This window comes from Lactuca serriola, chromosome 8 (assembly GCF_051521515.1).
Source record: "Lactuca serriola cultivar US96UC23 chromosome 8, Lser_US96UC23_V15, whole genome shotgun sequence".
In the NCBI taxonomy this organism is placed as follows: Eukaryota; Viridiplantae; Streptophyta; class Magnoliopsida; order Asterales; family Asteraceae; genus Lactuca; species Lactuca serriola.
In genome coordinates, this window is record NC_136415.1 from 132,921,698 (window position 1) to 132,949,418 (window position 27,721).

The 27,721-nt window shown below is 38.2% G+C and overlaps 1 protein-coding gene across 1 annotated transcript; it reads right to left on the bottom strand.

Moving 5' to 3' along the window:
• Positions 1 to 10,996: 10,996 nt before the first annotated feature.
• On the bottom strand, positions 10,997 to 14,489 carry LOC145066218 (mitochondrial-processing peptidase subunit alpha-like). Its single transcript, XM_079013429.1, has 13 exons — positions 14,292 to 14,489; positions 13,623 to 13,862; positions 13,243 to 13,539; positions 12,998 to 13,165; positions 12,540 to 12,707; positions 12,354 to 12,434; positions 12,190 to 12,256; positions 11,981 to 12,078; positions 11,823 to 11,895; positions 11,674 to 11,744; positions 11,533 to 11,582; positions 11,341 to 11,453; positions 10,997 to 11,272 (listed from the first exon to the last, which is right to left on the bottom strand). Exons 1-13 carry the CDS (start codon positions 14,328 to 14,330, stop codon positions 11,226 to 11,228), a joined length of 1,512 nt encoding a protein of 503 aa, XP_078869555.1. The 5' UTR covers positions 14,331 to 14,489; the 3' UTR covers positions 10,997 to 11,225.
• Positions 14,490 to 27,721: the final 13,232 nt, after the last annotated feature.

Sequence of the window (27,721 nt, forward strand, 5' to 3'; positions counted from 1 at the left end):
ACTAGTGGAGGGTCGTTAGCCGAACGGGTAGGATAGGACAGAACCTTCCATTATAAGTATAATGAAGTACAAAAGTAACTAAATGTTTTACAAATTCCCAATCTTAGTTACTTTAGGCAAAAGTGAATTGATGCAATTCCATGAAATTACACTTTGTGCCCTTGCGAAGACATTAGTGGAGCGTGTGTGGTTAACCGGCACACTAAATGGTTCTAAGCAAAGGTAGCAAAGGGTGACTCAATGTTTATCATAGTTCAGTGGAGCGTGTGTGGTTTACCGGCACATCGAATAGGTGACTGTAACATGTGGGGGCACCATGTAAGTTTGCATGGTTATTCACACCCGCTTTGTAATCCTCGGTATCCCAGTCACAAACTAGAGGGGCATATCGAGATTTAAACATGCCATTGAAAAGTTCAATGAATCTCAAAGGATCTAGGAGTTTTCAAAGCATTTAAAACTTAATTAGTTTTTCGTTTTTCATGGTGGAAAATTAGTGAATCGTCATTCACTTACCTTCAAATGTTCTGCAATTTGGGTTACGGCATCTCTCTCCCGAGTTGTGGAATATTGTGTTGGGTCCTAGCCTTAATATCTCATTTGGGTGATTTATTAAGGACTAAACTATCAACTAACTTGAATTTGTTTGCTCCCGTATTGTAGATGTCAAAGTTCGACAACTATGGTCTTCCCAAATCCCGTGGAACAAGCATTCCACATGAAGATGATATTCCACGATTCAATCGAGGAACAAGAGATCATGCTTCACTTCCTCTACCTCCTCCAATTATTCTCCCTAACCCACAAGATCGAACAATTGAAAGGTTCAATGTCACTAAAGCCCTATTGGAAATGAAACATGAAGATGGTAAACCCGTGTGTGCCCACGTTCTAGGAATGAAATCACACATCGATAGGTTGATAATGTTGGGTGCGTCATTCCCTGATAAGTTGGTTGTGAACTGGGTTCTGCAGTCACTTCCCGGATCATATAATGAGTTCAAAAGAAAGTATTATATGATGGATCATGACGAAAACCTCATTGACCTAACTTACATGCTTATTGCTGCTGAATCAGAAATGATTTGGCAAAGCAATGGAGCGTATTTGTTGGGAAAGTCAACCAACCACGCTTCCGAGGACGTTCTAGGAGAACCGACCTGCGTTTGCTGCCAAGAGAAAGGGCGTTGGATACAAGTCTGCCCTAAGAGCCTGAACAATCCAGAAGATGGGAGAGTCAAAGAGTATGGTTGTGCTTCAGGTAAAATCCACTATCTAACTCCATTAAGTTCCTATTCATTGATTCTTAATACATAATGTGATAAGATTGCATTTGAATGTTTTGCAGGATCAGTGAAAAGAGAGGAAGCTTGATGAAAGAGCAAGATGAGTCTAATCACAAAGAAATGGATCTCGATCGCATGGACTTGAAGATTAGATTTTAAGCTTAGAGAGTTATGATAGAGTTGTTAGGAATATTTGACTACATAGTTCTTCAGTTGATTTTGCATTGTAAGGACAAATGTTTTCCGCTGCTTTTATGAATAAAACAAATTTTGGTTTGACTCATTTATTTATTTATTTCCTTGCAATGAAATCGTTATAAAAAATTGATGTTCGTATATTTTTACAACGGGTGGATGTGATTCTTAATTATGTTATTTGTGGAAATGTCGAGAATTTACCAAATAGGGAGAGTTTCTCATAACCCAAGTTTCAATTGGACAGAAACTTGGAATCATGCAACTTGGTTGCATGCTGAATGAGAAATTTCATATTTGGAAATTAGACTAATTTGTTGACAAAGTGTCAAGTGAAGGACTAGGAGATCGAGTACACAAAGTTGTGTGTTGATCAAGTCCACCACAAGAATAACAAAGATATTCATCATGATTTACTAAAGGTTTAGTAAATATGATTATACTTACAAGATTAAGTATAATTCTGAATTGATTGAAAAGGTTTAAGTCGATAGTAGAACGAATAAGAAGAATCAAGTAGGCAGAAAGATAAAAGTTTCTCTATTCTAAGAAGAAGAGAGAGTAACTTTTATTATGTTTTATGATAGGTCTTAATGATTAAGAACCATATATCAATTGATCCTCTAAGTGAGTCTTAGTACAATCGTATGTATAAGAAGAGGAATCAAGAATTAAAGAAATGGTTAAATCAGACAGTCAATCATACTTCGTTCCAAAACAAGTCTTAGAGTTAAGATTGTGACATTGAGTGACAAGTCTTAAGAAGGTTTATAACATTCATCAAATCTAGAATGTGAAAAAGGTTTTCTTATTCTTGCACATTTGAAATTGGTAGGTTGTGATGTCTTGGATAAGACAAAGACCAACTAGGACCAATTTTATGAAGTGTTTTGTCTTGATAAAAGCTACACTAACTCTTGAATATTTGTTTGTCAAGAAATGTGTATTGACAAGAGAATCTTATATGTCAAGGAGTCAGTGGGAGTCTTAATGGTCTTGAAAAAGTTCAAGAACTAATCAAGAATAAACCTTATCGATCATCACTAGCACACGACTTGAGGTTCATAACCTATCGTGTTGACACTATCTGGTTTCTGTGCCGTTCCAATCGAGTTAATTATGCATGTGAGTTCTATGAGTTCTCATTTGAACGCATAAAAAGCAAGGACCTTGATCAATGGAAAGTACATTGATAGGAAAGGGCGAGCTGCTTAACTACTTGGAAGACATGGTGGGCAGCCGTGTTACCATAAGGCAAGAAATCAAGATTGAGAAAGTTCGGTCCATATGAGTTTGAATTTGTCATAAACTTTGGTTTTAACAAATTCACATGGATAGGAACACATACACCATTAAAATATAAGTGTCATAAGATTCCCTCCTTCATGAAAATGACTCTGAGGAAATGCTTTCACTAAAAGAGATTTTAAGAAGATAGTGATTGTGAAAATTGGATTCTCGAATTCGATTATGGTTACGGTATCCCTTTCCATAGTTCGAATTGTGAGATTTGGCAATTAGTCTAAATTGTTTAGACACACATATGAGCTATCTAAGACAAAGGTGTATAATTTCAGGAAGCCTTGATAAAAGATTATTAAAGCATTAGGTATTAAAAATATGAACTTAAAGAAATTCAATAGGCATTGTTAAGCTGTTTCTGAATGCATGTCAAAGCTAGTGGGAGCATAAGTGTTATGTTTATAATAATCATCGTGATACTGGGAGCATAAATGTTATGCTTGTATGATTATTAAGGCAAGTATTGCAAGTTAGCAATATTAATTATAGAAAACAAGAGTCATACTTTGCAAAGTTGTAAGGTTGAATAGTTGTTTTTCTATAATTAAGGGAGAGAATATTATGCTTCATTTCAAATCTAAAGGCTTAGGTTGTGGAATGCTAATAATTTTAGTTAAGGATACATAGTGTGTTCTTAAATTTCGATTATGATCACGACATTCCTCTTCATAGTTCGAATTGTGAGAACGTAGCACATAAAATATTATGGCAAAAGATTGATAAAGTATCAAATCTTTATGCATCGTGTCCCATACGCTTCGGGTATAGGATCGATTGCAAATGCCATAATATTTGACCATTCTAAATTTTTTCCAAATGTCTAGCACATTAAGAGAGAAAAAGGACAAGAATCGGTTTTGACTAAGATAATTAAACAACTATCAAAGGACAATCCAAAGTTCGCCGAGGATTGGTCGCTTGTGAGTAGTTGGAAGTATAGTATTGGATGGACCATATTGACATTATTATGAATAGATAAGATTCTATTGAGAATGAGTTGTCATATGGTAAGTATGGAAAGGTTTCCATATTAGGAGTTGGATATTGAGAATCAATGTCTAGATTAGAAACTTTTATGCAAAAGGATGTTCAAAGGAATGTACCTTGAGTGAGAGACATCACATCTAAGGAATTGTCTTGTAACAATCTCCGATAGAGGACTTTGTAATTTCATTGGCAATGGCCATTGTGACTTTTGTGCTATGACATTATGAAAGGATCATTGCATAAAATGTTAGAGTCTAGCATATTCTATAAGTGGCAAGAATTTGATATTCTTTCACTTGTAGAATGGTTTGGGAGTTGTGAAATGAGTATGATTGGAAATGTGTTCATTTGATCTATTTCACAAAGTAAGAACCATAGGTAAACATTGTGTGCGTGCTAAGAGCATGGGACAAGTGTTGTAATTCAAGTAAGAAGTTGATTACCCGAAACAACAAATAATGAGTAATCGATATGGTGATAAATAAAAGGTGTTTTATTTATACTCAAAGGTTTGAGGCCATATAGGATTAGTATTATTCTTGTGTTTCACTTTGCATGTTTTGACTTCCTGAATAATTTAATTGGTTCAGAACAGTCAAATTATTCAAACGGACCACAGTCGTTCATATGTTGAAAGTAGATATGAATGAAGACTGTCGTGAATTGGTGTGTGGATTGTCTTAAGTGTATTAGACATAAGAATATGTTTGCTGCAACGTTCATGAGTGCTTATGAATATGATTTGAGCATTGGATTAAACCCACGCTCACTTGGATCACTTCATGGATTGTTATCATGAGTGATTAGTGAGATGATAACATCTTATATTCTTGAAACCAATATGTGTGAGTTGTATCTTGCGAGTTGGTTGCACATTGATAATATGTAAATGCACCAGTAACTTGGTGTTATAAAACATATTGTTGTGTGTGATTCGGTGAGTGAGTGCAAGCGAGCATTGAGTCAAATTTTATCCGTTCCTTTTATTCAAAGTAGGATAAAAGCGATATTTGTGGGCCCCTCGATGATTTAGTGATGGCACCTAAGTGCTTGGCCAAGCTGGGACTAAATTGATGCGTTCAATTATATTCTGTTGTGAGTCGTCATAAATCGAAAATCGGGAAACAACACATAGACAGAGAGAATGATTTAGATCCATGTCTCAGTCTATACGATATCTAGAATGGAGGAATATATGATCCCTTATCTAAAGGACACGCGTATCTGATAAGATCAGAGTTGACAGCGGCTTTGGAAAGCTACGATTGCAGATCAGGATCTGAAGTCATACGCATAATAGTTATTAGACTTATCCAAGTGGGAGACTGTTGGATTAGTGTCTAAGTCCATAACTATTTTGGTATGTACTTGACCCGATGGTGCATGGTCCTTTTGGGTTGCCTTCACCAAAGCAACTTGATAGGATGAATTATGGAGAGAAAGGATTAATTATGATTTATTAATATATTATGAGAATAATATATTAAAGGAGAAATCATATTGTTTAATTAATATTAGTCAAAAATTAATAAGAATTAAGTTTGTGACTAAAAGAGATTAATTAAACTTAAGGGACTGGAATTGTAATTATAAGATAATTGCAATTAGGCTATGGATTACCTTATAAAATAAGGTTGGACGAATTCTATGGGGAAACCCAATAGAAATCGTCCAAGGCTTGTTAAGGAAGGAGTCCATGGGTTGTTTAGGGCTTAAGCATCCAAATTAGGGTTTCCTTGTTAGATAACCCTAATAGCCTCTCTATTTAAAGGAACCTTATGGCTCAAAAACGTGGTGAACTTGTGGATTAGGGTTTCCACACATTTTGGGCAGCCTCCTTCTGTTCTCCTCTTCATCCTCTTGCTCTTGGTGTTTGTGAACCATTAGAGGAGTGACATTTGTGACTCTAAGCTTTCTAAAGTAAATACAAGAAGGATTTGAGATTGTTATTGCTACATAACAATCAAGGTATGATCTAAACCCTAATTTATATGTTATATTGATTATCATATACTAGATCAAGGGTTTATAGTCTTGGATGAATTGCATGTACAATAGAGAAACCTAGATCCAAGCATTAGGGTTTGTATGAGCACATAGGATGTTCTTATAGCCAAAACCCATCAATGTTCATACGGAAATCTCATTTCATAAAAATTAAAAATTTAGATCTATTGGGAAGAAATAACTTGGGATGTGTACATTTCATCAAGATCACGCAAATGAAATGAAAATGAGATTTTGAACATCAAAAATGGTACAGTGAAACAAGAGTTTTGTTAGAATCTTGAACAATAAATGTTCACCGTCAATTCATTCAGTTTTGGTTTGTTGGGCCTCACCTTGATCACAAAAATTTCATGTAGGATCATGAACACAGATTTGTGACATACCTATATCCTGGTTAGTGACCAAAGATGTCTTGGACATGTGTCATCGTGTTTGGTTGTGTTAGAAATTTTAGGTGAAAAAAGATTGGATGCGAAAACTCATTGTACCTCTGCAAAAAATTGGACATAACAGAAATCTCTTTACTTAAAACGAGAAGAGAAAGGTAGCTCTTCGACTATTGTGAATATAGGCTAATTAGGAAGACATTTTCGTAAGAAATTTTTCATTAAAGCTTTGTACACAAAGAGTTTATGAGGCTTGTGGACAACATGCTACAACATCCTTCTAAGAACACTTAACTAGTACAAAAGTTTCATATCATATCAGTCTCATGTGGATCTTTTTGTTAGGCATGTGAAAGTGCAACACATTGTTACAATGAATTTCACTTAAAAGAAAGTAAGGAAAATATATTTTTGTAATTTTTGATTTTTGAACAATTAAAATTCAATGAAAACAAAAATATTTTTGGATTTTTGTATTTTGTAAAGAAAGACGAAAATAAGAAAATCTTTTTGGATTTTTACTCTTATAAATAAAAGACAAAAATAAGATAATTTTTTTCGGTTTTTGACTTTTATAAAGAAAAGACAAAAATAAGAAAATCTTTATGGATTTTTGAATTTTATAAAGAAAAGATGAAAATAAGAAAAAAAAAATTGGATTTTTGAATTTTATAAAGAAAATGCAAAAATAAGAAAATGATATTACCAGCATTGGTTATTTGTTATTGATAACAAATATTTCGCATGCGAACCAAAACTTTCCCATAACCAAAGAGATTTCCAATAAACCAGGGCTCACCAGAAGTATGCGTTTCTCATTGAGAAATTTTTTCCATTCGCTAGGCGTGAACTTGTGCTGAACGAATCAAAGACAAAGTCGAATGCGAAGTGAGTCAAACGCTTAATGTGAATAGTAACCTCTAAATAAAAGTTTGACAAGTAACAAAAGTTAGTCCAATTAGGGAAAGATATTCCATAAATGTTGCGTCTCAAATTGAAGAAAAATAAGATAGAATTAAGAACATAAAAAGCTTCCATCATTCTCAACCCATTTAAAATTCTTAAAAATGATTTTTTGTCCAATGGTTTTGTAAAAATATCAGCAAGTTGATCAATTGTTTTAGCAAAATGAACTTCAATATTCTCATCTTCAACTTGATCTTCAATGAAGTGGTATCGAAGTGCAATATGCTTAGTTTTGGAATGTTGAACTGAATTATGACATATGCGAATTGCCCTTTGAGAATCGCAATATAATGAAATTTTCTTCATGTTAATCGCATAGTCACGTAGTTGACTTTGTATCCAGATCACTTGAGAAGTACAAGTCGCACCAACAATGTATTCAGCCTTAGCTTTCGAAATCGATACACATGTCTGCTTTTTCGATTGCCAACTCACGAGTTTCCAATCTAAGAATTGACATCCTCATGTAGTGATTTTTCGATATAATTGACAACCTCCTAGATCATCATCTGAGAATGTTTGAATAAATAATCATGTATTCGACGGATACCACAATCCAAGAGTCGTTATGCCATGAAGATAACAAAAAATATTTTTCACCGCTGGAAGATGGAGTTCCCTTGGATTAGCTTGATACTTGGCACAATTGCACACAAAAAACATTATATCAGGTCGATTTGCAGTTAAATACAATTGCGAACCGATCATGCTTCTATATGTTTTGAGATCAACAGCACGCCTATCCAACAAAGAACCTAAGCGAGTGGCGATTGCCATGGGAACTTTAGCTTTTGAGCAATTCGTCATTCCAAATCTTTCAAGCAGGTTTTGTGTATAATTTTCTTGATTAATGAAAGTTTATGCCCTGCTTTAACAAATGTTCAAACCCAAGAAATGATTGATTTTCCTCATCATGCTCATTTCAAATTGACTCTTCATAAGCTCTTCAAACTCCTTTGATAACGAAGGGTAGGTAGAACCAAATATAATGGCATCGACATAAATTTGAACAAGCATTAGGTGATCCCCTACTTTCTTACGAAATAAAGTGGGATCAACTGATCATTTCTTAAATTTAGCGATTTTCAAAAAATTGGTAAGCGTCGCATACCAAGCACGAGGTGCTTATTTTAACCTATAAACTGCTTTGTCAAGGATAGAGCAATGATCATGATACTTATCATTTGCGAATCCAAGTGGTTGTTCGACATAGACCGTCTCTTCAAGAACACCATTAAGAAATGCGTATTTTACATCCGTCTGTAGACGTCGAAATTCGAAATTCTTATGAGCTGCATAAGCCAAAAAAATCCGTAAAGCCTCGAGTCTTGCGACAGGGGCAACGGTTTCTTCATAATCAATTCTCTCTTGTTGACAATAACCCTTTATGACTAATCTAGGTTTGTTCCATACAATATTACCTTATTTGTCCATTTTATTTTTTAAAACCCATTTAAGACTAACAATCGAAACATCATCAGGTTTAGGAATTAAACTCCAAACCTTGTTTCGTTCGAACTCAACCAACTCAGACTGCATCGCAACAACCCATATGTTCTAATGCATTCTTGACTATTTTCGGTTCGGTTTTGAAATAAAGACATTAAACATACAGAATTCCTGATGAGCATTTGGAACCTTATTCCTGGCTCGAACCTGTGCTCGTGTTATAACACCCGAACTTGGACCACCAAGAATTTGCTCTTTGGGATGATCCCTTGTCCATTTCTCCATAAAAGGAAATGTACGATCAAACTCCAAATGTGCATCATCAAAATGTCTCTTCTGCTTTTGATAATTCATCTTAAATAGAAATATTACATTAAGATCATGAAATTCGTTACCTTGAGCATCACTATCATCATGATTCATTCCACTTAGCTCCCCCTCAACCAATGGTTTCGTTGTCTGGTGCTCTCCCTCAACACCAACTTGAGAAGTCAACAACTCCCCCTTAACTTGATACATAGATAATTGAACACAAGAGTTTCTTCACACATAACAAATGGAAAGAACTTCTCAATGGGAAGCGCATACTTCTGGTGAGCGCTTGTTTATGGGAAATCTCTTTGGTTATGGAAAAGTATTGGTTCACATGCGAAATATTTGTTATCAATTCTCATTTTCGTTCGGCACAAGTCCACGCCTAACGAATGGAAAGAGTTTCTCAACGAGAAGCGCATAGTTCTAGTGAGCGCTCATTTATGGGAAATCTCTTTGGTTATGGGAAAGTATTGGTTCGTATGCGAAATATTTGTTATTAATAACAAATAACCAATGTTGGTGATATATTTTTCTTATTTTTCGTGTTTTCTTTATAAAATTCAAAAATCTAAAAATATTTTCGCCTTTTCTTTATAAAAGTCAAAAATCCAAAAATATTTTTCTTATTTTCGTCTTTTCTTTATAAAAGTAAAAAATCCAAAAAGATTTTCTTATTTTTGTCTTTTATTTATAAGAGTCAAAAATCCAAAAATATTTTCTTATTTTCGTCTTTTCTTTATAAAATACAAAAATCAAAAAATATTTTTGTTTTCATTGAATTTTAATTTTTCAAAAATCAAAAATTACAAAAATATATTTTGCTTATTTTCTTTCAAGATTGGAGAAATTCATTGTAACGTGTTGCACTTTCGCATGCCTAACGAGAAGTTCCACATGACACTAGTATGACACGAAACTTTTGTATTAGTTAAGTGCCTTAGAAACATGTTGCAGCATGTTGTCCACAAGACTCATAGACTCTTTGTGTATTAAGTCTTAATGAAATATGTATTAAGTCTTAATGAAATATGAATTTTTTAAAAGACAAAAGAAGTAAAGGAGTGAGATATGGTGTTGTAAAACCATTTCCCATCATTTTTGTGGGGCGAGAGAATGGTGGGTTCCCTTTTTAATTAAAAAAGAAAAATAGTCTTCGTTTATATGTGTGCTAAGGCCAATAAATATATTAGAAATGAAGCATGTGTTACCTTTTGTTTTGATATATCGTAAAATAAGTGTGAACCCCATGTATTACACGGGTTGATTTAAAACAATATTAAACATTAAAGTGTAAACAAAAAATATTTTTTTAATATTTTTTAATATAAAACTTTAAAATAAGAAAGAAAGAAATGTATTTATTACAATTTAATATCATATATATGATATTTAATACTTTACATATATAAGTATATGATTTTAATTTTAAAAATTAAAACAAACAAAAAATTGACAGGTGGATAATATTTATTTCAAAAATACCACAAAATGACAAGTATCAAAACTCATGAGAGATTGACATGTGGCAAAAAAAACCTTCATTTATTGAGGATATATATATATATATATATATATATATATATAATCAATTTGTAGTCCCAACTTCAAATAGTGTCCATTGATATTTGTTGATATTTGACTTTCATTTGTATGTTAACTGATATTTGTTGCTGAGATAGGTTTTCCATGTAATGACATTTGTTGTTGATATTTGATTTTCATTTGTATGCAAAGAACGTGTCACATGTACTTTGTGTCTGTTGTAGGTATTTTCATCGGTTGTCAATTCATTTAATTCCATTCATTCGCATTTGTCTATTCAAACGTACCAAACAACATGGATCAGTGATTTCATTACATGGTACATTTCATTCATCATACCAAACAAACCCTAAGTTGCTATCTAAAAACATATCATGTCTCTATTCATAGAACAAAAAATTTAAAACTAGGGTTATATTTTCTTTTAAATAAAAAACTAATTTATATTCTGAATATAATGGTTTGTTCGGGTAAGAAAAACAAATCATTTTTCTTTTGAAGACGATTTTTGTAACTGGAGACTTTTGAGTCCTTAAAAAATGTAGTTGAAAATTGTCATATCCAAAAAACCGTATATTCAGAAAGCAACAGTTACAAAGTTTGAAGGCCCAACTCCAAAACTTTTACATGAAATGAAATACAAGATCTCAAAAATATGATGGATTGCAATTGCCATTACATAATGGCCTTGAAAATTATTTTCCTTTTCGTTTTGTATCTAAAAATAACAATAACAAAAAGCAACAAAACTAAATCTACCTGATTAGATTTTGTCCCTTTCACCCAATTAATGGAATTTGCTGCTAACCGAGTCATATGTCGGTACGTTTATAACTGCCATAAAACATTCAAAAATTAATTACATAATAATAATGCGCAAAAGTTATTTATTTTTAACTTACCATCTCCATGAGAAGCCATTGTGAGTGGGGAAGAAAGAAGCCTTTGTGTAATGGAAGCAATGTCTTTTGCTGACACTTCATCCACAGCCTTCAAGAAAAACTCCACTGGTTTCCTGTTTTAAAAAAACGTATTTCGTAAACAAACATAATAATTATTGATATTATTATTAATTATGAAAAAGCTATAGTTACCTCTCTCCATATGTCAATATCTGTCTGCCTATATCTTCTGAAGCAACCATCTGTCACACATAAATCATATAACCACATTAAACTCATCTTAGCTGTTAAATGATAATTTTAATTTTCTAGTAATCTTATCAAATTACATACTCTTGATTCCAAGTTCATTAAAATGGCAGATTTGGTTGACTGTTTAGCACGATCCAGCTGTACCTGGTTCACTGAAAAACACAAAAAAAAAAAAAAATTAGCAAAAAAAAAAAAGATTAGCTGGCAAAAGGATATTCTAAAAAGCAAACCTTCTCCATTAGTGGCAACTGCAATAAGCTCTTTAGCTGCTACATCAATGGCTTTTGATGCAAACTCAGAACTCTGTAACAAAGTGTGATCAAATTATCAGGTGGTTAACACATAAAATAAATATTCTGAAAGAAACCTTAATGATATATGATCTTACAGTGGTAGCTTGGATTCCAAAAATGGCAGTGTTGTTGTAGATAGAGTTGAATGCTGAAAATGAATGAATATCTGGGTACTCATTCAACACACGAAGATCTGCACAACAATAATTTCAAAATGAAAATTTTTTTAAAAAAAATGAATGAATATCAGGTTACTTTTTTATTTATTGTAATAATCAAATATATCGTGAATAGAATAACTTACAAAGTCGTGAGTACATCCCTTTTCCAGGACCCCCAGCTGAAAAAGATCCACCTCCTCCCATCAGCATCTGAAAATAAATAAATAAATAAATAAATAAGTAAACCATAAAAAGGTAATCATAAATTAAAATAAATATGTATTTACTGGAAGTTGAAACAAAATACCTGAAGAACTGTCAAAGTCATGGCATCCTTCACGTTAAGCCAGCCACCAGGAAGTTCAAAAGCAAGGGCAAAACTAGTTCTCTGATAACCAAGGGCAATTTGGTAAATACATCAAGAAAAAAAACAAACAAATGAAGAAAGAGTATATATTGTGAGGGAGAGTTTACAAAAAACATAAAAACACACCCCTGTATCAGCCATAACACGATGATCACCTCCAACATAAACCGACTTTGGCTCCTCAACATGTGCGCCACCTGGCAAATCAGACAGAAGAGGCTCTGCATATTTCAACAATTCCTCATGTTCAACACCTGATGCAGCAAGTACAATCCTAGGAGCAGTGTAATTTGCCTGAAATATTCAAAAAAAATATAAAATACAAAGAAAAAAAACTAAGTCCTGTGTAGGTAAAGTGGTTGAATGGGTAATGACATCTGTCTAGTTAAGTGTGTGTTGTATGCATAAGGTATGTTTCTTTTCTAAACTTCTAGACTGAATAAACCGTCTGAATAAGACTAAATGACCATTTTACCCCTATATTCCGACAAACAATTCCTATAGTTGTCTAGTTCAAGTGCTTAACCCATTAAGCTAAAAAAATGAAAAAGGAATTAGTCGCTAAATCTATGGGTATGACTTACAGCTACAAATTCTTCCAATATGGAACTGTTTAATCTGTTTAATGAGCCTTCAGATGCAAGAAGAGGATTGGCTAATGCACCAGAATATCCAGCAGAATGAATTGCCTCTAACAGCAAGGTTTCTGGATTGTTAGCATATTCACTGATCTCAGCTTTCACTTTCTGGATCTGTAAAACAATATGATATAATTTTTCAGAAATAATTGAAAAGAAAACCCAAGAAAGGAAAATAGGCAAACAAATACCTGCTCTTTGACTTCCCAATCCAAGAAAACTTGATTCCTTGCAGAGTCAACAAGTAACTCCACCATTTGAGGAAGATAAGTCTTTAAAGCATCATAAGTGTAACCCATTTGCTCCCTAGAAGCAGAAGCTGTAACATTGCCACCAATGGCTTCCACTTCTCTCACAACTCTCAAGTGGCTTCTGTTTGCTGTGCTTTTGAATGCCATACGTTCTAGAAGATGTGTGGCTCCAAATGAAATTGGTGTTTCATACATTGAGCCAGAATTCACATACAGCCCAATGGAAGCTGCAGGATTCTGTTCCAATAATCAGGCAACAACATGAGATAACAAATATAAAATGCCTTGGTGAAATAGAAATAGGGAAAACAGTTGCTTACTGCTGAAGTTTCAGAGGCAATTCTGACTCCATTTGAGAGGGTTGTGATTTTGGTCTTTCCGGTTTCAACATGATCAGGTAAAGAGGATGGGAGTTCAATGCCCTTAAGTGGTAAGTCTAGAGGAGGGAGGCTGGAAGAGCTTCCTCCTGTAAACCAACTAAAGATACCCCCTGAAGATGATTTGGCTGCAACTGCACTTGAACTTGCAAACCTGGTCAGGGTCCTGTTTCCCCCATGGCCCTATTACGAGGAAAAAGAAAAACTCAGATTTCAGGAATCTCAGTATTTGGTTCACCTCTAATGGCAATTACCTTGTGATTCTTCATATACATATGGGCAATTCGGTTCATACATTTACCTTAATAAAAAAAATTCATACAATCTCCTCTCTGTTATTCAACATACAACAACTTTTTGCACTAATAAATGAAAAAACGAGTATTTTCACTTTTAGATTTTTTCCATACTAGATTTAAATACAAACACAAAAAATAGTCAAACTACGGGAAGAATACAAAAGAGATTATGTTCAGATCGACAAAACCTAATATATCTCTAGCATGATTGAACGATAGAAAAACGCATGATTTGAATCCATATGTCACATGATCGCTTCAAATATTGGCTTTTTTTACCTTCGAATCTACAGATTGATAGGATATTACTGACCTTGACGATTCTGATTTTCGAGGCAGCAGCGCGATACATGACGATTGATCAATAACTTATGAAGAATCGGGGAAAATGGTGTTCTTTATCTCTCTCTCTAGAGGCTTAGAAGGAAGCTGCAGAAGCAAAACTGGGGAAACTGTTGTGGGGCGGATTTGGGGTTTGAGAACCGAGAGGCGAAAGCGGAAGAGGGCGGATTGAAGTTAACTCGTGAGAATTGTTCTCATGTCTTGGCACGTGTGAGATCTGGGCTTGGTCTTGGGCTTGGGCTTAAGCTTTGTTGGAAAGTTCGATTTCAATATGGGCTATTACTTCATCGACTTCACCCATCATTTTGAATGGCAAAGGCCAACATCATATCTAAAACACCTCAAATTTATCCAAATCTCATATTTCTTTCTACCGGAATGCAAATTCATATTCGATATATCAAAATGATGTTCAAGAAGACAAATCTCATGGCATGTTTCTTCTCCAAAGTGTAGCAAAAATAATTGGTTGTTGATACAAACAAATCATATAGAAAAATAGAGATCTACTTGTATTACAAAATGAATTATAATTAATAGCATAAGTAGGAGTCTCTTGTATTCCAAACGCACACTTTTGTATTCCCTTATCAATATTGTGTGTATATGAACTTGGGCTTGATATAATTCAATGATGGTAACTTCTTAAAGTTTCATGCTTTTGGGTTACATAATTGATGCTTATCATTTTATGTTTGATCATTTTTCACTTGAGTGAGTTGTTCTATAATTGGAGGTTGGGGTTGACTTTTTTTTCTTTTCGTTGCTAGAGGCCTTCAATTATATGTAACTATTTTGTAATTTTGAATGATTTTGAATTTTTTGTATTTAGCTATTAGACGATAATAATAATATAGGGTCTAAAGTGTAAATGTGTCTACTATATATACATATCATGTATACGCATATTGGTTGAAATCTTCACAAAGTCATTGTCTTCACACTGTTTTCTACAGTTACGGTCCAAGCTGCGGCTCGCTCCTTGGCCTTAGCTTGCAGGGGAATATTAGACGATAATAATAATATAGGGTCTAAAATGTAAATGTGTCTACTATATATACATATCATGTATACGCATCTGAATAATGATATACAATATCTTTTACCAAGTTTATCTTTAGCAGATACTTGTGAAATGAACCGTAGTTATTCACATTTTCTAGTATTTAGCCAGTTCGATTCGGTTTCAAATAGTGCAAGTGAGGTGCTTGTCCCGTGTTCGCAATTTAGAATTTTATTAATATCTAATAAATCACCTCGTGAACATCCCTACTCCCAGTTATTTTTCAAAAAAACCTTCATGGACGACTATTTATTGCTCCAAAAAAAATTGTTCTTTAACATCTACAAGATCAAATTCTCATAAAAATGAAATCCTAAGCATAGCTCCATTTTATTCAATTTATTTCTTGGTGGTGAGACTCCATTAGAGATCATTACATTGTGTAAATGTGTGAGAGATTAAGGTGATGTTTGTGTTTTGTTTGCAGATATGTGTGACCACTTTCGTCTACACCACACAGACCACGCGGAGAAACATACTCTCACAGACTGTTTGTTTTTCAGAAGTGCGTAGACCTAAAAACGTTTGTGTGAGGTCTTCGTGGCACAGACATGGGCCAATGTCTTCACAAGTCTTTTAAACCTAAACAAAAAAAACACGCTTCTTTCAAAATCAATGCCTCCAACATCACCATTCACCATCGATACCTCCCTCTACCGGTCTTCTTTAACCTCTCGTCTCCTCCTCGTGTCGCCGCCATCCAAAGCAAATGCGCTGCTTGAACAAACCTCCTGACCAGAATCGTCGTTGGCTTCCTCATATCCAATCTGATTTCGACGCCGGATTCAACCCCAATGCCTCTTTCCTTCGCTACATTCTTCTTTCAGACCACTTTCCCAACCAGGTATGTTTGATTCCTTCGATTAGGATGAGATCGACGAACCGCAAATTGCAAATATTACTCATGTATTGTTCAATTCCTTTATATGGGGTTCGTTTTTGTTTTTTATTAGGTTCAATTGTATTCTTTAACTATGAAAATATATTATAATGGTATGAACTACATAAAACCAACCAATGTCTAGGTTGTTAGAGATGCTCTCAATTTTTCATGATGAATATAGTATAATTTCACAAAGATGTTACCATCATCTTCAAATGTTTAAATAATGGATCAATGCTTGTGTGTTTATAGAACCCCAAATTATTTATTTCCTTGTTTGGGTTCTTTTTGGGTTCAAAATATGTAGATGACCAATGGGCAATATGATTAATTAAGTATATTATGTTTTTTATATCATTTGTAGGTTTGTATCTTCTATCCTATATTTACATTTTTATGGGGAGTTCTTACAAAAAGTCAAAACATTATGCTATCAATTGATTCAATTTATGGTACTCAATTCATGAGATTTGTATATGGCTTTGGGACAAAGGGGATATTATTCACTAGCAAGAAAACATGTTCTACATAGAAATTTTGATATTTTAGTGTCTGTCATTTACATATTTTCATTATAACATTCTACTTTCATGGATTTATTTTCATAACATCCTACTTTCATTGACTTATTGTTGATAACACACTAACAATGCAATACATATGCTATCACAGGAGTTGGTGTGTAACACCCGGATTCCCAGGTATATTATTTTATTCCTTTATTTTTGGAGGTTGGGAGGGGACTCAGCGAGTTGGTGTTTAGACTCGCCGAGTATGGTCGCGGATTCTTATCCGGGTTCACAGCTGGACTCGACGAGTTCATGAGTAGACTCGGCGAGTCCATGCTGTTTAATGAAACCCTAATTTCCTGGGTTTGGGACCTATTTAAAGGCCCTTAGGGCCGTCATTTGCGGCTACCAAACCCAGAGAGAAACCCTAAGAGATCTAGAGCGGTTGTGAGGAAGGAGAGGCCATTCTTGATCATTTTGTTGGTGTAATTGCAAGAAGGAGGTGACCAAGGCAAGAGGAGGCTGAAGGAGGTGCGATTCTGGTGACTTTAGAGTTCATAGACTTCATCTTGAGGTATTTATTCGGACCTTCTTCAGATTTGGTGTTGATTGTTAGAGTTAGGGTTTTCTAACCCCCTTTAGAGGATGGATATGTGGAGCAATTGGTCCCCTATCGAGTTTATGCTTTGGATCTAGACTCAAAGAGGTCCAGAGACCTTAACCCTTGGAGCTTTATGAGTTACTTTGGGAGCCATGAGCTTAGGATGTTATTTTTGGGGCTAAATCACCAAGTGATACCATTTAGATGTTATATGAGTGTCAAGGTCTGGACTTTACGTGATTATCATGCTTGGGAAGGTCAGATCTATGGATTAAAGGAACAGATCTGACCTCAGGAGGTCTATGGAGTTTGTGCATGGCATGAACTCGCCGAGTCCAAAGATCAGACTCGGCGAGTAAGGTGAGGGTTTCCCGTAAATCACTAAGTGAGTAGACTTGCCGAGTTGGGGAAATAACTCAGTGAGTCAGAGGGGGATTAGGGGACTGGAGTTCAAGGCGGAACTCGCCGAGTTGTTCTTGAGACTCGGCGAGTTGAGTCGGGGTGGCCCCGCGATTCATGCCAGGTGTGACTCGTCGAGCAAGGGGAGTAACTCGACTTGCCAAGCGGGACTAAAGAGTTAGTGGACACGTGTAGACTCGTCGAGTCGCCCAAGTGCACTCGACGAGTCGGGTCAAAGGTTGACCATTGACTTTTGTTGACTTTTAGGATTTGGCCAACAATGTGGCCTTTGAGCTGAAAGAGGGGTAAAATGGTCTTTTGCCTGCTGAGGGTGCCTAGAGAGGGTTGATTCTAGTCCCGAGAGTTATATTTATGAGAATATTTACTTTATGTGATTAGGCGGAGGCTAGATCATATTTCTACCGAGTCAGAGATTTACCGAGACATCTGAGGTGAGTCTTCTCACTATACTTTACCTAGTGTGGTAACAGAATTATGTGACAGAGTATTTTAGAGTTATATGCCAGGGTATTTGCATGTTATTATGTGTTGTGATTTATTGTGATATGTGATATGCATGATTCAGAGTTTACAAAGTTAGGACCAGTGGGTCCACAGAGTTATGGGACCAAGAGGGTCCCACGGAGATATTCGACCGGAGGGTCAACAGAGTTACAACATTGAGTGGCTGATATGTGTTTATGTGGTATTTTGGGGAACTCACTAAGCAAATATGCTTACAGTGTTATGTGTGGTGTTTCAGGTACCAACGATGATCGCGGGAAGGCGCCGGCATGACTCGTACACACGGACACTGGAGTTCATATGTTTTGATCTTGGGGTTTTGTACTAAGATAATGATGATGCAATGTTTTAAATGTGGACGTGAATGAAATTATATGGTTTAAAATGCGAAAAATTATTTAAATTTTTACGGTGTTACAAGTTGGTATCAGAGCCTTGGTTTGAGGGATTCGGATGCATCTTCGGGCGTATCTGAACTCAAACTGAGGATTTGAGGAAAATTTTGATAATAAAGTAAAATTTTTGAAAAGAGTAAAAAGAGTTTTGAGACAAACAGAGCAAATCCGTGTGTACGATCAGCCAACGCCCGAATTTTGAGTTCCCAAAATACCCTTACAATAAGTGCTATCAGATATGTTATGTTATGCTATATGACGAATTATGATATGCATTCTAGAGTAGACTAGGTATTCTTATTAGGACTAGAGTGGCCTGATATATGATGCCTTAGTCTAGGGGTTTTGTTGCTAGAAATGTTTGAGAGTGTTTAGATAGCAGCGAGGTGCTTATGAGATATCTGCTAGTGAGTAGCACATGATTTAAGAGAGTAGAGTGCTTGGAAATTTGGGACTCTGGGAGGAGGACTTGGAATGAGTGCTGAGTCGGTGTGGTCGGTAGTATTGGGCCCGTACTACCGAAGGCACCGAGTCAATGCGCAACCCAAGTAAGAATCCTTAGGGCACCAGAAACCATGTAGGATTGGGGGTATCGAGTGTGTGCACGCTCGAGCGAGTCCTTGATATCTTGTGTTGTATTTGAGAGAGGTATCATGGTGGGAACGCGCCACAGACCAGGGACTAGTGGAGGGAATGTGAGCGACGAGGAGCTCCTCCAGATGATTCATGATGAGGTGGCTGATGCCATCCGCGCTGAGATTCCAGAGATGTTCGGGTCTATCAAGACCACCCTGATAGAGACATTTGACGAGAGATACGCTGCTCTTTCTGAAGCTGCTATTGCTGCGGCCACTGCAGCTGTTGCTGTGGTTAGACCGCAGGGTGGTGATGCGTTGCTGTTCCGGGAGTTCAGCAACACAAAACCACCAGAGTTTGATGGGACCTAGGACCCGATTGCAGCGATGAGGTGGATTTCAGACATTGAGGGGTGTTTCTTTACTTGTTCATCTTCTGAGCATTTGAGAGTCCGGTTCGCGCTGAACCAGCTTTGCTTGGGAGCGAAGGACTGGTGGAAGTTTGTGACGACGCACTATACGCCTGCTGAGCTTGCTGCAGTGACCTTGGAGAGGTTCACTACTATGTTTCGAGACGAGTACGTTCCCCAGGTGGAGAGGGAGCGTTTGGCCCAAGATTTTTTGACCCTCAAGCAGGGTACTGAGTCTGTCACAGTGATTACGAGGATGTTCCATGATCGGGCGATGTTCTGCCCAGAGCACATATCCTCCGAGCAGGCACGTATGAGCCGATATCTGAGCATTTTGAGGAGGGATATACAGGAATTCATGGCGAACTCAACGTACCCATAATAATAATAAACTTACTAAGTTCATCAATCAACAATAACCCTGATTACCCGTTCCCGTTATCCTTACTTTATGTCCCTAAGCACTCATCACAAGGGACCTAGCCTAAAGAATATCATCGGGATGGACACTACTGCTAAGGGGTTTCCCCAGGAATACATGTCCTAAAGGCAACCATGAGGGGGATGGAGTATAGCGAATGGACACTCTCAGTTCATTAACACCTACAGGTTGCGGACCTGCTAATGTTTCCCAATGGACTGTCTAGAAAGTCCGTGGTCGTCATCCAAACTCCGCTAGATGACTGGATCTCAAAACTCATCGAGGCCTCTCCTCAAAATTTTATTTTATCACACATCACTATCTACCCATGTTCTACCCAACATATTTGTAGATAAAAATACTTATACAGTTTAAAACTTGTATAAAACGTCAAGTCAACAGTCACCTCAAATAAACAATTAATATATTTACACATAGCACGTATTATAAGGTAAATACTTCATATCTATGTGTAAAATGAAAGTGACTATACACTCACTTGATTTGATGATAACCGGGCAGCAATTCGTTTCCTAAAACGATCGTTTCTAATAAAACCGGGAGTTTTATTGAGAAATCGGGCTTTGTAAAAGTCGGGCTTCGAAACTGAAAAAATAAATTTTCTGGGCTTCTTGGGCACTTCGTGGCGTATTTCGGGCTTTACAATCAATACCGGGGCTTTGGGGGGTTCTAAGATGAAGAAAATATGAAGAGAGGGGCTAAATATGGCAAAACTCCAAAAGTAACCGAGAGCCTTCGCAGGTACCCTTCTATTTATAGGGTCCGAAGTTCTGATCCAAGGGCTAAGAGTCTTCTGATCCGACGGATGAGAGCCTTCGCAGGGGGGTGGCTCGCACATGGTCTGCGCATGCGAGGGCTCGCTGGCAGTTTGTGATTGGACCGAGGCGTGTGTCCGATGCGCAGGTGGTCAGCATGTGTGAGGGTCTCGGTGACACTCGCTGATTGGACTGCTTTGGATAAGGCCAGGTGCTCGGATGACTCAGCAGCTTGGGTGACTCAGCAGGACACGTGGCGCATGCGAGGCGAGGGTGACGTGGCAAAGTGTGACTATGCGAATTTTCTCAATTTTCGCGCCAAAACTTCTAAAATCCATAACTTTCGCATACGAGCTCCGATTTTGACGTTCTTTATATGCACGCGTAGCTAAAATTACGCTCTACAACTTCTATTTAGACTTCGTCGGCTAATTTTGATTTTAAATTTTATATTATTATTTTTAACAGACCGGGACAGGAAATCCGTTAAAAATTCATAACTTCTTCATCCGATGTCCGTTTTCGTCAGACTTTTTACCGTTGTGCTCCTAATGACGAGACCTTCAATTCTCGTTTAGGCTGTGTTGGCTAAAAATAGCTCGATCTACAATTTGAGTTTTTAGCTGTCTACTACTAAGCTGAAACTTCGAAAAATCATAACTTCCTCATACGAAGTCAGATTTGGGCGTTCTTTTTGTCGAACTTCTCGGTTTAACGAATACTACGACTTTCGTTTAGATTACTAAGGCTAAAAAGTAGTTTATCAGAAACTCACTTTTTACGACATTCAGCACCGTGCCGGTTTTGTCGCGAAACTTCGACAGGTCATAACTTCTTCATTATAACTCGGATTTTGGTATTCTTTATATCCCCGAAATCCTTGTTTCGAGCACTACAACTTTATGTAAAGATATCGGGCTTATCTTACACTTTAATTTTGACGCTTATTTTTATTCTTAATTAATTAAGCCCTAATAATTAAGCATAAAACGCATAATTCACATAATATTCACATAATTCCTTTTCATTTCTTCAAAATGAGTTACAAAGGTTAACCTAGACTATCAACTCAATATAAATGCCTAGGCTAGAAACACGAGTGTTACAATACCCATACATGTTTTATGTTATGATTTGGTTTATGAATCTGTGAATTGCATGTTAGTTAGAGCTAAGGATCTCCTCAATTCTTGCATGATAAAATGCTAAGAAGGATGCCTTTGTATATATATTGTATGAGTTGGTTGACTTGCATGCTAGCGCTGATTGGTTCGTGGTAGTTTGGCCTGATATGTGATACTTTGTTGCATTAGGTGAATTGGATGTTATGTTGAGAAGGGGATATGAAACATCCCAAAATTCATTACCAAAAATTTCATTTTTAATTATTAAATAAAACCATAGTTATCAAAACATTTGTCAAAACATAAGTCATAGTATCTCAAAACATCATGATCAGAGTATCCATATCAAAAACATATGTCAATATATCAGAGTAAACATCCCAAGCTAAAACATTGTGGTGTGTGCAATACAGTCATCCCGAGCTCTTCCCTTTGCTACCGGAAGTACCTGAAACCAAAACTGAAAATTATAAGCACGAAGCTTAGTGAGTCTCCCCAAACTACCACATACCATACACATAGTCATATAATCACATAATAACATATCATGGGCCCCGCCTGACATCGGACAATGTCTGGCATCGGGCCCCGCCCGACATTGAGCAGAACTCGGTATACATATAAACATACAACAAATATACATAGAATAATCACATAACGTAAGCATATAAACATTCCTCGGGCCCCGCTCGACATCGGACCTTAATTAGAAAAGCATACAAACATTCCTCAGGCATCTCCCGGCATCAGACCGTAATCCGGAAGCATACAAATACAAACACATGTAAGAATCATAAAGACATCAAGCATACAAACATTCCTTGGGCATCACCCGACATCGGATTGTAATCCGGAAAACATATATATGTACATCGAGCACCGCCTGACATCAGACCATAGTTCAGTACACATACTGTCATAAATACGGGCCGACACGGGTGCCTTCGACCCATGCAAACAGGAGGAAAACTCACCTCAAATGGCCATAAAGTTGTCACCTTTATGCCATGAAAACCCCTCAAGACCTCAGATCTGAAGTGTAAACCCCCTTAGGACGTCCAAATCCCAAGAAACATATCATTTGGACCAAAAACAAGCAAAATAACCCTAAAAGAAGATTTAATCGACTACAAGGCAAGGTTCAAGCTTTATACCAGAAAAGTGACGTGGATGAGGCAAGGATTCTGGATCTATATGCTCCTTCTTGTGTCTCTAAGCTCTTCCTTCTTCCAATAGCTTCAAGTACACACCAAAACACTCAAAAATATCTCACAAACACTCAAATGGCTTTAGGGTTTTCGAGATTTAGGCTTTAGGACTTGGAGGTTGGAAAAGAGGCCAGCATGAAAGGTTTAAAACGTTTAAATAGGGTGCAAACCTCAGAAATTAGGGTTTCATTTCTGCTAACCCACTCGTCAAGTTGAGGCCTCCCAACTCGTCGAGTAGGTTTCTCAACTCGTGGTCCTAATAATCTTTAGTCGCCGAGTATGGGGCTTCCAACTCATCGAGTTGCTCTGTAAACATGAATAAATTATAAGTTCAAATACATACCAGGAACCAGGTGTTATAATTCTCCCCCACTTGTCTTAGACTTCGTCCTCGAAGTCTGCTGTCTCAAATAACTCTAAATAATGCTCTCTCAACTCCTCATATGGCTCCTAAGTCCACTCTGACCCTTTGCGGTGCATCCACTGCACCTTCACCAACTATACAACCTTGTTCCTCAAGGTTTTCGTCTTCCGATTTAGAATCGCTACTGGCCTCTCAAAGTAGTTCAGGTGGTCGTCCACCTGAATATCCTCCAAAGGCACAACTGCGGAATCATCCATTAAGCACTTCCGTAGCTAGGAGACATGGAATGTACTGTGGATCTGACTAAACTCGACTGGAAGATCAAGTCGATAAGCTACACGGCCCACCCGAGTCAAAACCTTGAATGGACCGATGTACCTGGGACCCAGCTTGCCTCACTTCTTGAATTGGATGACACCTTTCCAAGGTGAAACCTTCAGGAGAACCATATCCCCCACCTAAAACTCCAGGTCCGACCAGCGCTTTTCGTCGTAGCTCTTTTGCCAGCTTTGAGCAGTCTGGAGCCTGCTTCGGACCTGCTGGATCATCTCGGTAGTCTTGAGTACCACTTCGGTACTCCCCATGACTCTCTGACCGACCTCATCCCAACAAATCGGGGTCCTACACTTCCTCCTGTAGAGCATCTCGAAGGGAGGTAGATCTATGCTGGCATGATAACTGTTTTTATACGAAAATTCAGCCAACGGAAGATACATATACCAACTCCCACTAAAATCCAATTCGCACGCACGCAACATGTCCTATAGAGTCTGAATCGTCCTCTCACTCTGCCCATCCGTCTGAGGGTGAAAAGTTTTACTGAAGTTAAGACGAGTACACATCTTGTCATGAAACTGCTTCCAAAATCTGGAAGTGAAACGAACATCTCGGTCTGACACAACCGAAACGGGCACTCTATGACGTGCCACCACCTCACATACATAGATCTCGGCTAGCCTCTCAAATGATATACTCTCCTGGATCAGGATCAAATGTGCACTCTTGATCAACCGATCCACAATGACCCAAATATAATCCACTCCAAGTGCGATCCTGGGAAGCTTTGTGATGAAATCCATAGTGATGTCTTCCCATTTCCACACGGGAATCTCCATTGGTTGCATCTTTTCGTGAGGTCGCTGGTGCTCAACCTTGACTTTCCTACAAGTCAAGCATCGCTCCATATACCAAGCTTTGTCCCTCTTCATGCATGGCCACCAATAAATATGGCGAAGATCCCGATACATCTTCATTGCCCCCGATGAATGGAGAATCTCGACTTGTGAGCCTCCTCCATCAGAACCTGGCGTACACCGCCCTAGTAATGAACCTAGACCCTCTGATGCACGGTTAACAACCCACAACTGTCATAATAAAATGAAGCCACCTGACCTATGATATGCTCACACTTCTGGCGCTACTCCTTCATACCCTGAACCTGAGCCTCCCAAATCCGTTCCAACAATGGAGTAATCACTGTCATCCTTAAGCATATATCTCGTATCGGAGCTACAACCACCCTACTACTGAGAGCATCACCCACCACATTGGCCTTTCCTTGGTGGTAGAGGATCTCACAATCATAGTCCTTCACCACATCTAACCACCGACGTTGCCTCATGTTCAGATTCGGCTGGTCCATCAGATGCCTTGGAGTCTTGTGGTCCGTGTAAATGGTACAACGAACCCCATAAAGGTAGTGTCACCAAATCTTGAGGTTGAAAACCACAGCCCCCAGCTCTAAACCGTGCATCAGGTAATTCGCCTCATGAGGCTTCAACTACCTCGAAGCATACACTGTCATGCAACCCCGCTGAATCAACATTGCACCCATGCCCGTGATCGAAGCGTCACAACCATGAAATCAACGACGCCCTCCGCCAAAGTCAGAATCGATGCCTCACATAACCGCCGTCTGAGAGTCTCGAAAGTTGTCTACTACTCAGGCCTCCAACGGAATGCCACCGAATTCTTGGTCAGTCGGTTCAATGGAACAACAATCTTGGAGAAATACTGGATGAATCTCTGATAATAACCCGCCAGACCAAGAAAAATTTGAATCTCGGCTGGAGACCTCAGAAACTCCCATCTCATCGCGGCCTCTACGTTTGCCGGATCGACCAGAATACCCTTCTGGTTGACAAGGTGCACTAGAAACTGCACCTCGTGCAACCAGAGCTCACACTTGGAGAAATTTTTGAAAAGTCTCTCCCTCTTTAGTGTCTCCAACACCTTTCTTAGGTGCTGCTCATGAGTCTTGGAGTAAACCAATATGTATTCGATGAAAACTATCACAGACCGGTCCAACATCGGTCTGCACATGCGGTTCATGAGATCCATGAACACAACAGGAGCATTGGTGAGCCCAAAGGGCATCAAGACGAACTCGTGATGACCATATCGAGTCCGAAAGGTTGTCTTATGTACATCCTCTTCTCTGACTCTCATATGATGATAACCTAATCGTAGATCAATCTTGGAGAACCAAGATGCACCCTGAAGCTGGTCAAATAAGTCATCAATCATCGGGAGGGGATAACGGTTCTTCACCGTTACCTTATTCAACTCCTGGTAATCTATACATATCCGATGTGACCCGTCCTTCTTCTTCACAAACAGGATCGGGGCTCCCCATGGTGAAGTGCTCGGCCTGATAAATCCCTTGTGTAACAGCTCCTATAGCTGTGTAGAAAACTCCTACATCTTAGGAGGAGCCAGCCGATATGGTGTCTTAGCTATCGGAGTCGCACCAGGAACTAGGTCAATCTTGAACTCCACCTGCCTCTCTGGAGGTACCGCAGGCAGATCCTCTGGGAACACGTCCGGGTACTCCCATATGATCGGTACATCATCCACGATCGCCTTACCCTTATCTCGGGTATCCATGACATAGGCGACATAACCTGCGTAACCCAATTGTAGGTGGCGTCTTGCCCTCGCTGTTGAGCATAAAGTCGGTCCACACTGTAGCCTCTCACCCTGAATCACCAAGCCTCCCCCACTTGGGGTCTGAACTCATACTAGCTACTGTTCGCAGTCAATCACTGCCCCGTTGGGGCTCAACCAGTCCATACCCATGACAACTTTACTCCCTCGTAGGGGAATAGGGACTAAATCCACAGAAAACTGCTCATCGAACAACTACAATGTACATAGCCGATGAACCCTCGCAATCCGAACGTTCCTATCACCCACAATCTCTACATAAAGGGGACAGTTTAGATCTCCTGGAGCTCCAACAAATCTCTTGCTAAGCGCGAGCGATACAAAATATTGGGTAGCCTCGAATTGAATAATACCAAAGCAGATATACCGTTCACTAAGAATGATCCAATAACAAAACACATAAATATAAGCAAAAAGTCAATATAAATAAAGAGATAAGGAGAATATGCATACCCGTCACAACATTGGGTGCTATACGTGCCTCCTCTGCTGTCAGCTGGAAGGACCTTCTCTTCGCCACAGGCGCCTCCGTCCGGCCCTGACTGTCGTCGGTATTCCTTAATGTAGTAGGAGCGGGTTCCGCCGCCTGTCCTGCTGCTGCTAAATTCTGACACTGGGACCTCTTGTGACCCCTCTGACTACACTGAAAGCAAATCAGATCAGATATTGTCGTGGTGGTGGTAGCAGTACAATCCCTGCTGACATGACCAGTTCAGCCACACTTAAAGCAACCCGAACTACCCGCCCTGTACGCCCCCTCGTGCATCTTGTCGTACTTGCCACAACGGTTGTGGCCCTGTTGGCTCCTCGATCTGTGATCTGATACCTTGGGCTTCTTTCCTGAACTCCCTGTCTGAACCCCATCTGGTTTCCTCTTCCTCTCCATCTCTAAATCCAACTCCCTCTCTCGAGCCCTCACAATCATACCTTCCAGTGTCTTGCAGTTGGATCGGCTCATAAACTGGTGGATATCACTCCGCAGCATCTCATGGTACCTGGCCTTCATCATTTCCTCGTCCGCCAAATATTGCAGAACAAGAAGGGCCCTCTCCTTGAACATGCCGGTGATTTCAGTCACCGTCTCAATAGTCTGTTGGAGATCCTAGAACTCCCATGCTAGCTCCTGCACCTCAATCACTGGTGCAAATTCGGCCCTGAACCTAGTTGAGAAATCACTCCAAGTTATCGCATCAATGGCGACA

Excerpts from the sequence above, each read along its gene's own strand:
- LOC145066218 (XM_079013429.1), bottom strand. The coding sequence starts at position 14,330 with ATGTATCGCGCTGCTGCCTCGAAAATCAGAATCGTCAAG. Across the intron at positions 13,166-13,242 it reads ATTGGGAAGTCAAAGAGCAG|ATCCAGAAAGTGAAAGCTGA; the intron begins GTATTTGTTTGC and ends ATTGTTTTACAG. Across the intron at positions 12,257-12,353 it reads TGACTTTGACAGTTCTTCAG|ATGCTGATGGGAGGAGGTGG; the intron begins GTATTTTGTTTC and ends ATTTATTTTCAG.